This window comes from Mytilus galloprovincialis, chromosome 3, assembly GCF_965363235.1.
Source record: "Mytilus galloprovincialis chromosome 3, xbMytGall1.hap1.1, whole genome shotgun sequence".
NCBI classification, from domain to species: Eukaryota; Metazoa; Mollusca; class Bivalvia; order Mytilida; family Mytilidae; genus Mytilus; species Mytilus galloprovincialis.
In genome coordinates this window covers 93,943,619-93,960,481 of record NC_134840.1, presented here as the reverse complement: position 1 = coordinate 93,960,481, position 16,863 = coordinate 93,943,619, and the positions used below count along the sequence as shown (strand labels likewise).

At 33.9% G+C, this 16,863-nt stretch overlaps 1 protein-coding gene across 3 annotated transcripts in view; it reads right to left on the bottom strand.

Annotated features, from left to right (window-relative positions):
* LOC143069419 (kinesin light chain-like) overlaps positions 1-14,248 on the bottom strand; it is a 78,156-nt gene extending 63,908 nt beyond the window's left edge. For all 3 annotated transcript variants that reach the window (XM_076244037.1, XM_076244036.1, XM_076244038.1), the window contains exon 1: positions 14,191-14,248. In XM_076244037.1, coding sequence (XP_076100152.1) covers positions 14,191-14,227 — 37 coding nt within the window. In that variant the 5' untranslated portion in view covers positions 14,228-14,248. The remainder of the gene's footprint in view (positions 1-14,190) is intronic.
* Between the last annotated feature and the right edge of the window lie 2,615 nt (positions 14,249-16,863).

Genomic DNA, 16,863 nt, shown 5'->3' with positions numbered 1-16,863 from the left:
CAATCCTCTATCAAAGAAATCATGATAGGAAATACAAGCCTGGGGATATCGTATCAATTGGTACATGTAGATATATATACTACGTATGAAGGCGCTGCTGGAATGTTGCTACATAGAAATGGAAAGTGCACAATTGGGAAGCTGAAATCATCTCTTTTGTCGTAAAGTTTTGTTTTCAACTGACCCTCATTGTCAATTTCTAGGTGTAAGTCAAGATATGAGGCAGACCTAGCTGTATCTGTAGTATCTTTTATCTCTAGTTCGTAGTCACCAATTTTTTATTATTTAGTGAGTAAACATCATCTATATAACGGAACGTAAATTTATAAGATATTTTCTAACTTTTTTAACTTTATTCAAAAGAAATTCCTGTATGAAGTCAGCCTCATAATGATAAAGAAACAAGTCGGAAAGAAGAGGTGCACAATTTGTTCCAATCAGAATTCCGACAGTCTGTTGAAAAACACTTCCTCTAAACGTAACACTAACATTGTCCATCAACAAATCAAGCATCTTGATAATGTCAGTTTCGGAGAATTTTTTGTTTGAATCAGAGTGATTCTTCACAAAGAAGAATGTATCCCTCCCCAGGACAAGGTACTTGTATCTACGTTCGCCATTCTGTTTAATGAAACAAAGTAATACCGACTCTTTCAATTTGTCATTTAGTTTGGAATAAGGAATTCTTATGTAAAGTGTAGAAAAGTCAAATGTTTTAATACTACTTTAGTATTGAAAGATGAGAGAGTCTTAGATTGTATGTTCTCACACAGATCTTTGGATTTTTTTAGTATCCACATCTGATTCACGCCACCTCTAGAAAAGAAGTTTTCACAATAACATTGGAGCCCGGCTTTGATTCCTGGTAAAATAGATGTTAATAATTTAGAAAGAGGTTTCGTGGAGCACTTGAAAGACCCAGCAATATAACGTTGCTTTCAGGACACTTATGTAGTTTATGTATCGAATACAGTTATGGCTTTTGACTTGGGGTTATTTTCATTTCTATAATATAATGTATCAATAACATAATCTTGAACAACATTCCGATCTCCGACCACTACAATTGATGAATTGCCAAAGTCATGATAGTGCGATCTTTTGGTGTTTTTTTTTTTGTTATCAACAAAGACAGCCAAAGTTATACGGTAGTCCTGAATGGTGATATCTAATATAACAAAATTACCAAATATGTCTATAGTTTCCTCATGGATCTTATATTCAAAAGTATTATTGAAAAGAACAGCTCCCCTCTACTTTTGTTAGAATAAGATCAAAATTTCCCATATAACCTCATTCATGAAGCCATTGTTTTTCTATTTCATTCTATGTGTTTTGGTGACTACATATATAGTTATATCATATTAGTCCTTATATGCAAATATATTAATTGTTTTACTGTTTCTGATAAATCCCTGCAGTTTACACTACCAATAGTTATAGTTGCCGTAATATAATTAAGTGGTAAAGCAAGAATAGCATAAAAAATGTAAATATATACAAGACCAATATATCCATGCAGCTTTAACATGATTAACAAAAAATACACATATGCATCTACATGTAAGTGTTGTTTCACAATGTTTCAATTCTTTACTTAAAGTACCCAACCCAACCCCATAAAACTTAAGTCGAGATCATCATACATGTAGTATTAGTAAGATGAGCAACTAAATTTAGTTTTTTTTGGTAGAAAAAAACATCAGTTTTTCAAAAAAAAAATTAAAGTTTATTTATTATTATGAACATATCTGTGATAATTCAAGTCAACACAAAAGTACTGACTACTGGGCTGGTGATACGCCCGGGGGATCTAAACTCTACCAGCAGTGCCAACTACCAAGTGGTTGTAAATAAACTCATCATATGAATCATAATTAAAAATCAATATTTACGACAGACGTGCCTTTCGTCTACAACAAAAATGAGATATGCCAATGCTTATACAACTGCATACCAATTATCATTAACTTACCACAAATGGTTTCCCACAAACTGATCTAATCACAAACAAATACATTGAAAACAAGTGCAACTGCGAGCTACTGCTCACTGATGATAAGTGGATAATATTAATAGTGTAAAAATATGCAAGTGTTCGGTAAACAGGAAGTTGTCGAGTGATGAATCTGAAAACGCATCACACGGTAAAGCTGACTTATATAAATCCTGAAACCAAATTTCGGAAATCCTTGTATTGTAGTTCCTGAGAAAAATGTGACGAAAATTTTCAACTTGGCTATCATGTGTAAAATCATACAAGTGTTCGGTAAACGGGAAGTTGTCGAGTGATGAATCTGAAAACGCATCACACGGTAAAGCTGACTTATATAAATCCTGAAACCAAATTTCAGGAATCCTTGTATTGTAGTTCCTGAGAAAAATGTGACGAAAATTTTCAATTTGGCTATCATGTGTAAAATCATACAAGTGTTCGGTAAACAGGAAGTTGTCAAGTGATGAATCTGAAAACGCATCACACGGTATGGCTGACATATATAAATGTTGATACCAAATTACAGAAAGGGTGGATGTGTAGTTCCTGAGAAAAATGTGACGAAAGTTTTGTGGGACGGACTGACTGACGGACGGACTGATGGACGGACGGACTGACGGACGGACTGACGGACGGACGGACTGACAGACAGAGGTAAAACAGTATACCCCCCTTTTTTAAAGCGGGGGTATAATAAGCAAGTTTCAAAGTCAATTGACCATGACTGAGGGGGCGAGACCAAAAAATCTATGGTAAAGAGATGTGCCAATACTATTTTAACTGCATACCAAATATATTTGACTTACCATGTAATTACCTACGCGTCTGGCGTACTAAATTATAATCCTGGTACCTTTTAATAACTATTTACACCACTGGGTCGATGCCACTGTTGGTGGACGTTTCGTCCCCATGGGTATCACCTGCCCAGTAGTCAACATTTCGGTGTTGACATGAATATCAATAATTTGGTCATTTTTATAAATTTCCTGTTTAAAAAACTTTAAATTTTTCGACAAACTAAGGATTTTCTTATCCCAGGCAAAGATTACCTTAGGTAGCACTCCACAGTTAGAAAATAAAATCAAAAATGAGCCACAAAATGTTTTATCATCTTCTATTCCTGGATTTCTAATACAATACCCTAACTGTTTGTGTTGTACATGTGCATATGTATGTAATCAGTATCTTCCATAGATTTGATTTTCAAAAGTTAAAAGGGTGAAAATTAATTCCTTTTATGTGTATCTATGGCAACATTCTGCATTTATTTCCCATAAATTATTGCAAAAAGGGGGTGAACATGTCACATTTCCCCCCAAAATTTGGATCAAACTATAATTTCAATGCCTTTGAGTGATACCTTTTAAGAAACTGTTTTCCTAAATCTTCCTAATGGTCCAATAAAAAATGGGTGTCTTTCGCCTCATTTTTTCGTAAAATCCAATCACAAAGTTCGTGCGATAAAAAGTTGGAAAAAAACATTACAATAATTGCCGGACCAATGTATGGTAGGGACATGCTAATACGGACTGTCATACAGAAAACAGCCTATATTACATACATTTCATAACCTTGATGTTCATATGAACCCAATACAAAGGCTATTTTTATACTTAGCTATCCAAAAATGAATTTAGTAAGTCCAATCTACCTATAGAATCACATGAGTGAACAGATGATCACATGATGCAAATCAGAACGAGGTTGATCCTTTGTAATGCAAAGTTAGACTATTTATTTAGGAGACAAAAAATTAAAATTTCGTATATGTTAGTGTTTGGATAGTCAGGTATTATTCGTAGTTTGAAAGTTTTACTATAGTGATGTTATTCATAATTTTCATTTGACATGAAATTATGTTTGTAAACAATTTTCTTTGTTAATGTGTTTGCGCTGATAGAGAGGGCACGTGTGTTTAGGAAATTCCGAACAATGGCAGAGGAATTTATTATTTTGGATCCAGTGGTGGAAAACTGCAATGTTTTCCAAGACCAGGCAATAGTGGTGAAGGATGATGGTTCTCTTCAGTTGATTCATACTGGAGCTCCATCATCTTCACAGTCTACCCGTTTACATTCTGTTCCGAAGCGAGCGACAGTTGAGAAAAAACAAAAACGGGGCGGAGCCTAATTATGTACCTTTTACCGCAAGTGTCGAAGTTAATCAACAGAGACCGGATTTGTTAGCTCAATACAATGAGCAATTGATTAACAATCAAAAACTTTATTTTGAACAGCAGAACGCTATTAATGAGTTAACCAAGTCCGTAATTGAAATTAAAAACGCGGTTCTTCACAAAACAGCTGATCCGATTGGGCCTAGTGCGCCGACGCAGTTGAGAAACAATAGACGGGGCAAATCTCCGAATACTTTTTATGACAGTGTCTCGGAGGAGGAATCGGAACGGGATTATGAGTCTTCCCAGGAAGATGAGGAGGATCATGTGGCGGAGGAACCACCTCAAAAAAGAATAAAAGTTACGACGAGTATGTCCAAAATGGAAAAAATGAAAAAAGTTGAGAACATTTTGTCCAAGAAACCAAGATTAGGATCGCCGGTACACGATGAGATAGCAAAAATTGTTAATCAAGGGGCGGAGTCTGCCGTAGATCATAAAAATAAAGAAGTTCAGGAATTAGTGGATAAATTTGTTCGGCCAGAGAATTGTGAATTTCTAGAGGTTCCTAAAGTGAACAAAGTGCTGTGGAGTTCTAAGGAAACATCTAAACGTCTGAAAGATAATGACAGATCCTTGCAAAGAACCCAGGGGTATCTTGTTAAAGGGATGATACCGGTTGTTCAGCTAATGGAAAAGTCTTTGAAAAGCACATCGGAAGAATCGGAAGAAACGTTTGAACTATCCCTGGACTCCCTAAATTTGTTGTTGTATGCTCATAGAGATCTGTCTAGTCAAAGAAGGAAGTTGCTAACGCCAGCTTTAGACAAAAAATATTTAGCCCTGAGCCACGAAGATGAGAAAATTTCGCCGAACTATTTATTTGGGGACAGAGAAAATCTGGAACAACGGATGAAAGAAAAAGACGATAGTACTAAACTGGGCAATAAAATGAAAGTCAAAAGTACATGGAACAGGGATAAGGCACATGTACCTGAAGTTAAGGACACTTATTCTCGGAATGATAATTTTAAGTCTGACAATGCCAATGGAAGTTTCAAAGGGAAAAGTGGTTTTAAAAACAATTTTTTAGCCAAAAAGGCCCAGATTCGACGAGAGCAGAAGAAACCCTACAACAAGAAAGGAAAGGGGAATCTGGGTCATTAGAAATGGACACAGTTAGTAATAGTAATGTAAGTACATATACATTATTAAATTTTAATTGTCTGCATAATACTACTGACAACTTTGTTGCGGGAAAAATATCTCAGTATAGTGAGACATGGAAAACAATTACAAGTGGTAGAAACCTCTTGAATATTGTATGTCAAGGTTATCACTTGGAATTTGAATGTGAACCATGTGGTAAATGTTCACGGAAAGAAATTAAATTTAATGAAAGTGAACAAATAGTTATCGACAATCTGTTAACAAAATTTTTACACAAAAAGGTTATTGAACCTGTAATTCATCAGTATGGGGAAGTATTATCTAGTATTTTTATTAGGCCTAAAGCTGATGGATCATTTAGATTAATATTAAATTTAAGTAATCTGAATGAGCATTTGGAATATAAACATTTCAAGATGGAAACTTTCAAGTCAGCATTAGAATTAGTAAAAAATAAAAATTTCTTTGCAAAATTGGATATAAAAGATGCATATTACAGCTTAAGAATAAAAAAGGAAGATAGAAAATTTTTGAGATTTACTTGGAAAGGTCAATTGTATCAGTTTACAGCTATGCCTAATGGTTTATCACCAGCTCCTCGCATTTTCACAAAGTTGTTAAAACCTGTGTTATCTTCTTTAAGGAAAGAAGGATATGTTAATTGTGCGTATATTGATGACATTTTATTGGTAGGGGATACTTATGAGGAATGTCTAAATAATGTTCAAGAAACAATGAAATTGTTTGATAGCCTTGGATTTACTATACATAAAGAAAAATCAGTTGTTGTGCCTGCTCAAAACATTGAATTTTTAGGATTCAGTATAGATTCTGTGAGCATGGTAGTGAAATTAGCACCAAAGAAAGTTGCAAATATTGTGGAATTATGCAGAACTTTGTTAAGGAAGTGTTTTGTTACCATACGTGAATTTGCGCAGTTAATTGGAAAATTGGTTGCTAGTGAACATGGTGTCTTATATGCACCAGTTTTTTACAAAACTTTAGAAATACAAAAGGATGTTGAATTAAAATTGAATAAAGGAAATTTTGATGCTAAAATTATATTATCAAATGAGAGTAAACAATGTATAAACTGGTGGATTGAAAACATTCATAATAGTTATAAACCAATTGTTTTTAAGCCACCAGATAGAAAAATTGAATCTGACAGTAGTATGTTAGGATATGGAGCTCTTGATGTAACAAATAATCTTACATTATCAGGTGTTTGGAGTTTGAGTGAACGTAATAAACATATAAATTTTTTGGAACTAAAAGCAGCTTTTCTTGCATTAAAAGCCTTTTGTTGCAGAACTCGTAATGAACATGTACAATTATTTCTTGATAATACAACTGCTATTAAGTATTTGAATAAAATGGGAGGAAGAAAAGAAGAGTTAAATAATTTAGCTAAAGAGATATGGTTGTGGTGTATACATAGACAAATTTGGCTTAGTGTTTTTCATATCCCAGGGAAGTTAAATATAAAAGCAGATGCGTTAAGCAGACACAAGTCTAATTCAGATATGGAATGGATGATTATTGATAGTATTTTTGAGTGTATAATGAATAAACTTGGTCCATGTGACATTGATTTATTTGCATCAAAACATAACAATAGATTAGAACAATATGTATCCTTTGGCCCGGATGTGAAGGCTTTGGCTGTTAATGCATTCTCTTTAACTTGGAGTACATTTTATGCATATATATTCCCTCCTTTCAGTGTGATCAGTGCAGTGTTACAGAAAATTTGTCAGGAAAAAGCAACCGCATTAGTCATAGCACCTTTATTTTCAACACAGCCTTGGTTTCCGCAGCTACTACAAATGATTTGCGATCAACCATATATTTTGCCAAAAGTGGAAACGATTCTGATGAATCCCAAAACAAATCAAACTCATCCTTTGAAAAACATGAGATTGGCGGCTTTCAAGATCTCAGGAATAAAATGTGTGAGGGAGGAGTATCAGCAGAGGCTGCCGACATCATCATCAATTCCTGGAGAGATTCTACCAAAAAACAGTATGGGACATATATCAAAAAGTGGCTGCTTTTTTGTGACAAAGAAAAAACGGATCAATTTGATCCATCTGTAAATAGTGTATTAAAATTTTTGTTAGAATTGCATCTAAATGGCTTAGGATATAGTGCTGTTAATACTGCTAAATCAGCAGTATCTAGTTTTGTTTATCTTATTACTAATGTGCAAATTGGAAAACATTTTCATGTTAAACAATTTATGAAGGGAATATTTAATAAGAAACCTGTTTTACCTAAGTATAATTGTACCTGGAATGTGGAAATGGTGCTAAGTCTTTTTAAGACTTGGAACAAAGATATTACATTAAAAAACATAACATTCAAATTGGCTATGTTATTAGCTTTAACAACAGGTAAGAGAATGCAGAGTATTTTCTTAATAGATATTAGGAATTTGGAACTTGATACATACTCAGTTAAAATTAGATATGGAGACTTGCTTAAGCAAACTAGACCTGGATATCAGTTACCAGAGATATTTATAGAAGCATTTAAGCCAGATTATAGGATTTGTGTGGTTCATACATTACATGAATATTTAGAACGCACAAATAAATTAAGATTAAATAACACTCAATTGTTTTTGAGTTTCCAAAAACCGTATAAACCTGTAAAAAAGGGTACCATTGCTCAGTGGATTAAACAAGTTTTAATTATGGCTGGAATAGATATGACAATCTTTACACCTCATATTACTAGAGGAGCTGCTACTTCCTATGTTAGTGGACGAATTCCTATAGCTACAATTCTTCGCACAGCTGGATGGAGGAAAGATAGTGTGTTTCGAAAATTTTATCAAAGACCAATTACTAATGACAGCTCCTTCAGTAATGAAATCTTATTGGCCAAGAGAAAATAAGATAGTTTGTGTATATAAGGATGTATATAATTCCGAAATTTAGAATTAGTAGAGTTTTGCAAGTAGTGGAATATGTAGTGTTTTTAGTATAACTGTTGCTACTTTACAAAGATTTTTACTGAAAGTGCAGAACTGAACTCTAAAGACTCATGTGATTCTATAGGTAGATTGGACTTACTAAATTAACAAATTAAACAAAACTTACCTAAGTTGTAGTTTGATGTTAATTTGGTAAGGTCCAATCTACCAGAATCACATGCCCGCCCGAGTTGTGATTTGTGCCCACCCTCATTATGGAAGTTTCAGTTCCTGACTTTCTCCACTCTGAAGTCTGATTTGCATCATGTGATCATCTGTTCACTCATGTGATTCTGGTAGATTGGACCTTACCAAATTAACATCAAACTACAACTTAGGTAAGTTTTGTTTAATTTGTTAATTTTATTGCACACTAGCTCTCATATTTGAAAAATTCACAGGGGCCAAAATGCCAAACTACACCTCTAACTGTGGAGTGCTACCTTAGCCGTATTTGGCACAACCTTTTGAAATTTTGGATCCTCAATGCTCTTCAACTTTGAACTTGTTTGGCTTGATAAATATTTTGATATGAGCGTCACTGATGTGCTTATGTAGACGAAACGCGCGTGTGGCGTACTTAATTATAATCCTGGTACCTTTGATAATTAATTACCACTAGAGGTTCACCATAAACTAAACTTATCACAAACTAATATTTTGTTGACGCCATCTCCGCCACGGTCACCGGAAACACCATATATATGTCTCGCTTTTACACTACGCCAAGCGAGACAAAATTTAATTTGAAATTCGCGAAACATCCACAGAACCCACAGTAAAGTCTGTGATTTATGCTACAATTTCAACAAAAGGTTAAAATGTAAGTTTGATAAGAAACATAAGTTATATGTACCTGTAAGTTCTAATAGACCTTACAACCCTGATTGATTTTAACAGGTAACATAATTAGATTAAACATTAACTTTTACATGTTTTATGACCCAAATAAAAGGTCAAGCCCACAAGAAATGGTCACCATATGACGTTGACCATACCAGCTACATGTATGTGAGGGAAACAACGGAACAACAGTCAGAATTACCAAAGCACGACATAAGCAAACGCTGACATCAAAAACCTGTTCTGTCTGAAATCAACTACCATATTCTAACTTGGTACATAACATTTTAAGAATAAAAGATAGGTTGAACCTAAATAAACGGCTAGCCAAACATCCTGCTTATATGGCGCTGTTAAAATGTCACTAAAAACTTAACACCGCTTGACAAGAATCCAGAACAAATAAATTTAAGAGCACTCAGCACCGAGAAATACATTAAAAAAAGATATATTATAATGGTACATTAAAACATGTTAATTGCAGAATACCAACGTACACAACCAATTAATGTACACAATGACATCACAAGTAAAAAAAAATAATCTGCGCGTCACATTAATGGATCGATCTCCCAAAAAAGGTATTTGTGACGTTTGTATTCCTACAGGTAAAACTGTAAAATAAGTGCGCCACACTTTTCACCTTTAAGAACCAACGTTGTTTAACATCTTCTTTAATATATCATATGTGAATACACAAGTAATAAATATTTGACACACAACTACACGGCCGACACTCGGCTAACCGAGAGATAGGTCGGTTAATCTATATTGAGTATGCGGCTATATCGGCGGGGGGTCTGTTAATCGGGTTGGATATACGTCTGTTAAGAGTAAAACTCACAATTTCATGTTAAACTCTAATAAATATTCAGTTTTTTTGGCACATTATGAGAATCACATCAAAAAAAGAAAAGCGTCTGACAAAATGATATCTATCATAGAACATTTTCCACCATTAAAAAAAATGCATAGCCTGCGCAATTTTAAGTAAAACGAAAAGGCGTCGCGCAAGTATGTGGTTTTTATGCTTGTACGCATAGCAATATTTTAGATAAAAGGCCAAAAACCATTTTTAGATATGATTTAAAGTACACAAAGTAGTACTTTTGTTCTAAAAAAATCAATTGTCATTGATAAATATTTCATAATTGTTATATAAGTTGAGTTATACCACATTTTAATGAATATTAGGGGAATACAGTCTGTTAATGGGTTCGACAATTTAAATCGTGTCAGTTAAGAGTTATTTAGCCATGACAATAGTCTTACTACTTTGAGTTTATATTTTCACATTGAAAAAAGTGAGATGTACTTATGACGAAAAAATTACAATACGGTGCAACAGTATCCTTATAGAAAGAGCACTTTTATTTTATTTATTTTTTCTACGCATTTCATTAAAAGGGTGTGTCACTTCAAATTAGCGTTACATGGACTGATTGGCCGCCAGAATTCGCATGAATTTATTATTTACGCCAAGTTATCAATCAGCCTTATTTTTTAGTCTGTTCAAAGTCTGTAACATCTATGAATCTGTTATGTGTTGCAATTCAGCTGGTTAAATTCCATGCGTTTTCTTTGCAATACTAAGGCTTTTCTACCTCAGGAATAGATTACCTTATGCCGGGGTCACACATTGGCAGATAGACCAGCGTGCACCAAACGTACAGAGAAAACTGACAATGTCAGTATATGTTAGTTGCACGCCATAGGAACGCTTAGCAATCGTTCAAAGCGCGTTGCATAAGTTTGAAGTACGCCGAAATACAAAGGTAAAATTGAGAAAGGAAATGGGGAATGTGTCAACGCGACAACAACCCGACCATAGAACAGGCAACAGACAAAGGTCACCAATGGGTTTTCAATGTAGAGAGAAACTCCCGCACCCATAGGCGTCCTTCAGCTGACCCCTTAAAAATATGCATTCTAGTACAGCGATAATGGACGTCATAATAAACTCCGAATTATACACAAGAAACTAAAATTAAAAATCATAAACGACTAACAAAGGCCAGAGGCCTTTTAAACATTTTTTTCGAGCGTCACTGATGAGTTTTCCGTAGACGAAACACGTGTCTGGCGTAAACAGAAGGCGCAAATATCAAATTTCAATCCTGGTATCTATGAGGAGTGTATTTCCGGTATGTATTTTCCTTTGTACCGAGTCATTATTCTCATTTTCTGCCGCCTAAGGAAATGTCTGTACCAAGTTCTAAACAAGAAATAAATATTAGTGAGTTTTTTTATGGAGCCTGCAACTTTTGTTGCAGAAAGCTCGACAAAGGGATAGTGATCCAGCGGCGGCGGCGTTAGTTAACTTTTTAAAAGCTTTATATTTTAGAAGGTGGAAGACCTGGATGCTTCATACTTTGTATTTAGATGCCTCATGTTACGAAGTTTCCGTCAGTCACATGTCAAATGTCCTTGATCTCATTTTCATGGTTCAGTGACCACTTGAAAAAAAAAACGTTCAGATTTTTTGTAATGTTGAATTCTTTCTTATTATAAGGAAAAGGATAATTATATTTGGTATGTGCGTATCTTGTAATGCCAGTCAAACAGTTTTTACTTGACCTTGACCTCATTTCATGGATTAGTGAACAAGGTTAAGTTTTGATGGTCAAGTCCATATCTCAGATACTATGAGCAATAAGACTAGTTTATTCGGTGTATGGAAGGACTGTAAGGTGTACATGTCCAACTGGCAGGTGTCATCCGACCTTGACCTCATTTTCATGGTTCAGTGGTTATAGTTAAGTTTTTGTGTTTTGGTCTGTTTTTCTCATACTTTATGCAATAGATCTACTATATTTTGCTGTATTGAATAATTGTAAGGTGTACATGTCTAGCGGGCAGATGTCTTCTGACCTTGACCTCATTTTTATGGTTGAGTGGTCAAAGTTAAGTTTTTGAGTTTTGGTCTTTTTATTTAATACTATATGTCATAGGTCAACTGTATTTGGTGCATGGAAATATTTTATGATCTATATGTCAGTCGCGCAGGTTTTATTTGACCTTGACCTCATTTTCATGGTTCATTGCTCAGTGTTAAGTTTTTGTGTTTTGGTCTATTTTTCTTAAATTATAAATAATAGGTCAACTATATTTGCTGTATGGAAGCATTGTTAGCTGTACATGTCTGCCTGGCATGGTTATCTGACCTTTACCTCATTTTTCATGATTTATTGGTCTTTGTTTAATTATCTTGGTTGTTAATGTTAAGTTTATGTGACAGTTTTTTAATAAAGCTTTATACTCATGATACTTAGGACTATCAACATAATATCAATGATTAGTAAAGAAGGCGAGACAGTTCAGCGTGTGCACTCTTGTTTTATATTAGTGTTGGGTGCTGATTTAATGTGTAACATCAAGAAAATTTTATATTCCTGTAAATCACAATAAATGCATAATATTAATTTTAATTTTCGAGTAATGATGTATTCCTATGATATCGTAAGTCATGTAGCCGACTCGCAGTCCGAAAACGTGCTTGCTTATCGAGTGACCTTCAAGGTGGTGTAGAGAAAGGTTGATGTTGAAAGGTTTGTCTATATTTGTTTGCATTATAAACATATTTCAGTTCATTTGATAAAAAAAATCAAAACATTACTAAGTTTATCTCTTATTTATGTACTTGTTAACTATGTAAACATGGTAAATGACAAATTGGTGCAATTCATATCAATGAAACAGAATCCACCTGATATATGCGACCATTCTTTGATGAAATTAATATTACTTTGATTTTACACTTTTTAAAATCATTTCTATCAATTTTCAGATTCCATTGTCTAAACTTATGTTTCATTGTTCATGTGTTGTTTCCATTTATTCTAGCCACTAATCTTGGGTCTATCTCTTTATTCAGATAACACCTCATATAGCAATTAAATTATACTTGTAATGTCATTCATTACTCTTAACAGACCAAATAACAGACCGAGTTTTATACATCCGACCCATTAACAGACCATATTTTTATCAAAAATTGATTTATGTCACCAAAATACAGTTTTACGTGTAGATTTTTCACATATTGATGTTAACATGGTAAACAAACGTAATGCCAGTCTTTTTTCGATGTTCAAAAGATTGCATGCAAGTAAACTCAACCAACTTGTCATTTTTTGTACATTTTGTGTGTGTAAAATGTGTATAAATTTACTGATGAGTAACTCGCCTTTTCATTTTATAGATCGTTTATTGAAGCTAGAAAAAAAATAATTACACCACTGGATTTAGTACTCCAAATCATTTTGTCAGACATAAATAGTTTTTATAATATAAATATAATTAAAAAGTTATACAATGAAACATGCTGACCTTGCACTGATTTTCACGATAACACCTGATTAACAGACTTTAGCCAACCCGATTAACAGACCCACCGTCGATATAGCCGCATACTCAATATAGATTAACCGACCTATCTCTCGGTTAGCCGAGTGTCGGCCGTGAACTAGAAAGTTAAAAGCTCATCAAATACCAATCATTGATTGAAATGTCATTTCAATCATTGATTGAAATGTCATTTCAACCATACGAGGTATACATTGACATCTTTATCTTAGGTAAACAACAAATTGAAAGTAAATTTGGTTGCTATTTTTAACTTTTTATTTTCTATCCCAACCACGTACACAAATATTTGTTTTCGGCCGAAGTAGTCGCAACCTGGTAACTGTATAAAACAGATCATTGTATTCCGTGCAATTTACCGCAAACCAGATGCTATTATGTACTTTATTTAATATATATATCACAAATCATTAATGCATAAAAAAAACACTTAAATTAATAATACATATATATATCAAACGTAATGATCACCCCAGGTTTCGTCAAATAGGCCGATAAGTTTCATTTTCTTTATATATGCATTAATGTATTAAACGGACAGAGCTTAAACTAGAAAATAACGACATGGAAAAGAGACACCCATGTGTCTTCTCATCGCTTCGATCACTACCACTGACTGTTTACTTTAGAAATTAAACTTAGTAAGTATAACCTAAAAATACTATTATACGTGTTATAGTCGTCTCAGGTCAAACTATATTTATATAACACCCTTACTTTGTACTTCCGATGCCGAATCCAATGCACATGCCATTGTATTGAAAGTTCAATCTATATCAGTTGTGTAAATAATAAATGTAAATATAAATTGCGAAACGAAATATGAACAAAACGAAACAAAATAAAACTAACTGAAACGAATAGAATAAAACGAAACAAAATAAAACAAACTGATACGAATAGAATGAAACAAAACAAAAATCAACGAAAATAAAACAGAAAATAAAAGGTTTTGAAAATCGGGATTACAGAAATAAAAAAAAATGTAAATCAGGATATTTCAGACTGATTGCCAAATTAACCTAAATTAAGGGAAATCTAGTTCGATTGTTGAGCTGACACAGCAGGGCATTTACTGGCATTTTTTGTTGATTTTCGATCAAATAAAAACATATGACCTAACTAGCTGATAGATACACTGTGGATCTATCAGGAAGATTTGTGTAAGTCGTTGGTCGTTTAGTTTCAGTTACAATATTGGCGAGGTTGAAAATGGCGAAATGTTCTATTGTCTTCAATTCTTCCACAAAAATACGTCCCGGGGAATTAAAACATTTTAATCTATCTACATGGCTAAATAAGAGGCAAGTCAAAATATACTAGTCGGCTTGGTTTGCTCGCAGTTACTTATTATTTCCTGTGCGATGTATCATTTAATAAAGATAATAAACACATAACAAACATCTTTTAACAAACACACAAATAGCTATTTTATACTAAATCATTATAATACAACGTAAACAGTATACTATGCAGAACTTGTTGTACTTAGGAGTTACCTCACTCCACATGTATCGAACTTATATATAACTATAGAACCCCACCTGTAAAACCGCATAAGAAATGCCCGTGCAGTACTAACAAACAACTTATATATAAATACTAATCAAAATAGTTCTACAAAATCATTCTACAAACTTGTTTCAGTTTCTAATAGAGGTTTGTCATTAAAGGGCGTATCAACCGTGTCATATACGTAGACGAATACGCATATGCAGATATATCGAAAACATAATGTGATATTGATCTTTCATATTGTATATACGGTTAAAATAAGCTTATAAATACGTAAAGTTCACTTTAACTGATTTCATATTGTTATCACGTGAAACTCGCGTGTATGATATATTTTGTTTTACCTGAAATTTGCTTATTATAATAACACAATCAGGAATAAGAACATGCACAGACCACTCGTCCAATGAAGTCAGTTTTTTCCCCGCCTAATTTTCATAGTACATGGCTTTCCATCCATGAATTTGCTATACATGAATGACTTTGTATTGTGAGATTAAAGTCATGTGAAACCATGGAAACCTCAAATTAAAAAAAGAATATGCATATGTTTTTTACAACTTAATTGATAGTTTTCATTGTAAAACTTATGTACATATACTTTTTTTCTGAAGAAAATTCTTTAATTTGTCCATACGGTATTGCTATTTTGTAGATGTATCACTATCCGACTATGGATAAAAGAAGAAGCTCAGTGTTCATTAAATGGAAAAAAAACTTAACTTCCCTTCCCCACCCCTCCAAAAAAAAAAATAGTCTTACAAAAAGTTTTTACCAAAACATCAAAATTATAATAACCTTCAAGTCCCTCTCACCATGACATCATAAGTATTATGTTAAAGTCATATGAAATCTCAAATTATAAAAACATGATAAATATGGTTTTTTTTATTACCGAATGGATAGTTTTCATTATAAAACTATATACATATACCTTTTTTCTGAAGAAAATTTGGTTTAATTGCTTACTTCCAGGAAGCATTTAACCGACATATTTTCCGTATTTCAGTGACCTTATCATGACCCTCTCGTTAAAATCCGGTGATCGCATTACGCATGGATCTGTTATTGAAATAAACTATTATCTTATTGTACATGTTATACACGTGCTCAAAATCCATGCTTTTTGTTGATTGTTTACTACAAGGTGACTATCGGTAAACTCCGGCTTCAAAACACGACAATAAAGTAGCTGCCATATTTTTACATCATAACAGTAAACCTTAATCCAGGCCCAGATACATCAGTCCCCCCCCCCCCCCCAGAAAATAGCCCCCATACTCAAACTGATCTTCTAAACATCAATCGAACCGGGAGATGTACCATCTGAAAGGAGGAATGCCAATGTTACCCTTGTCTGCAAAAAAAAAAGAGATATAGAGCAGAGAACTGCCGACCAATATCTCGGACTTGTATATGCTGCAAACTCATAGAGCACATAATCACAAGCCATATCATGAACCACGCAGATCGCCAGCAAAATATCTACCTATTACAACATGGCTTTCGCTCCAAACGATCTTGTGAAACCCAACTAATTGAATTTGTGAACGGCATCACTAAAAACATGAGTACAGGTGAACAGACAGATGTACTAATTAAAGATTTCTCTAAAGATTTCGATAAAGTCGGTAACAGTCTACTCGTTGATAAACTCGAACTCTACGGAATTAGAGGAAAGGTCAATAGATGGATTGCTAGATTCCTATCATATAGGACACAGGCAGTAGTAGTGGATGGAGAGAGCTCATCCCATATTGATGTAGAATCTGGAGTACCCTATAGGCTCAGTCCTTGGGCGTTCGCTATTCCTGTTTTACATCAACCACATGCCTGATGGACTTAAATCTACTATCCGCATATTTGCTGATGACA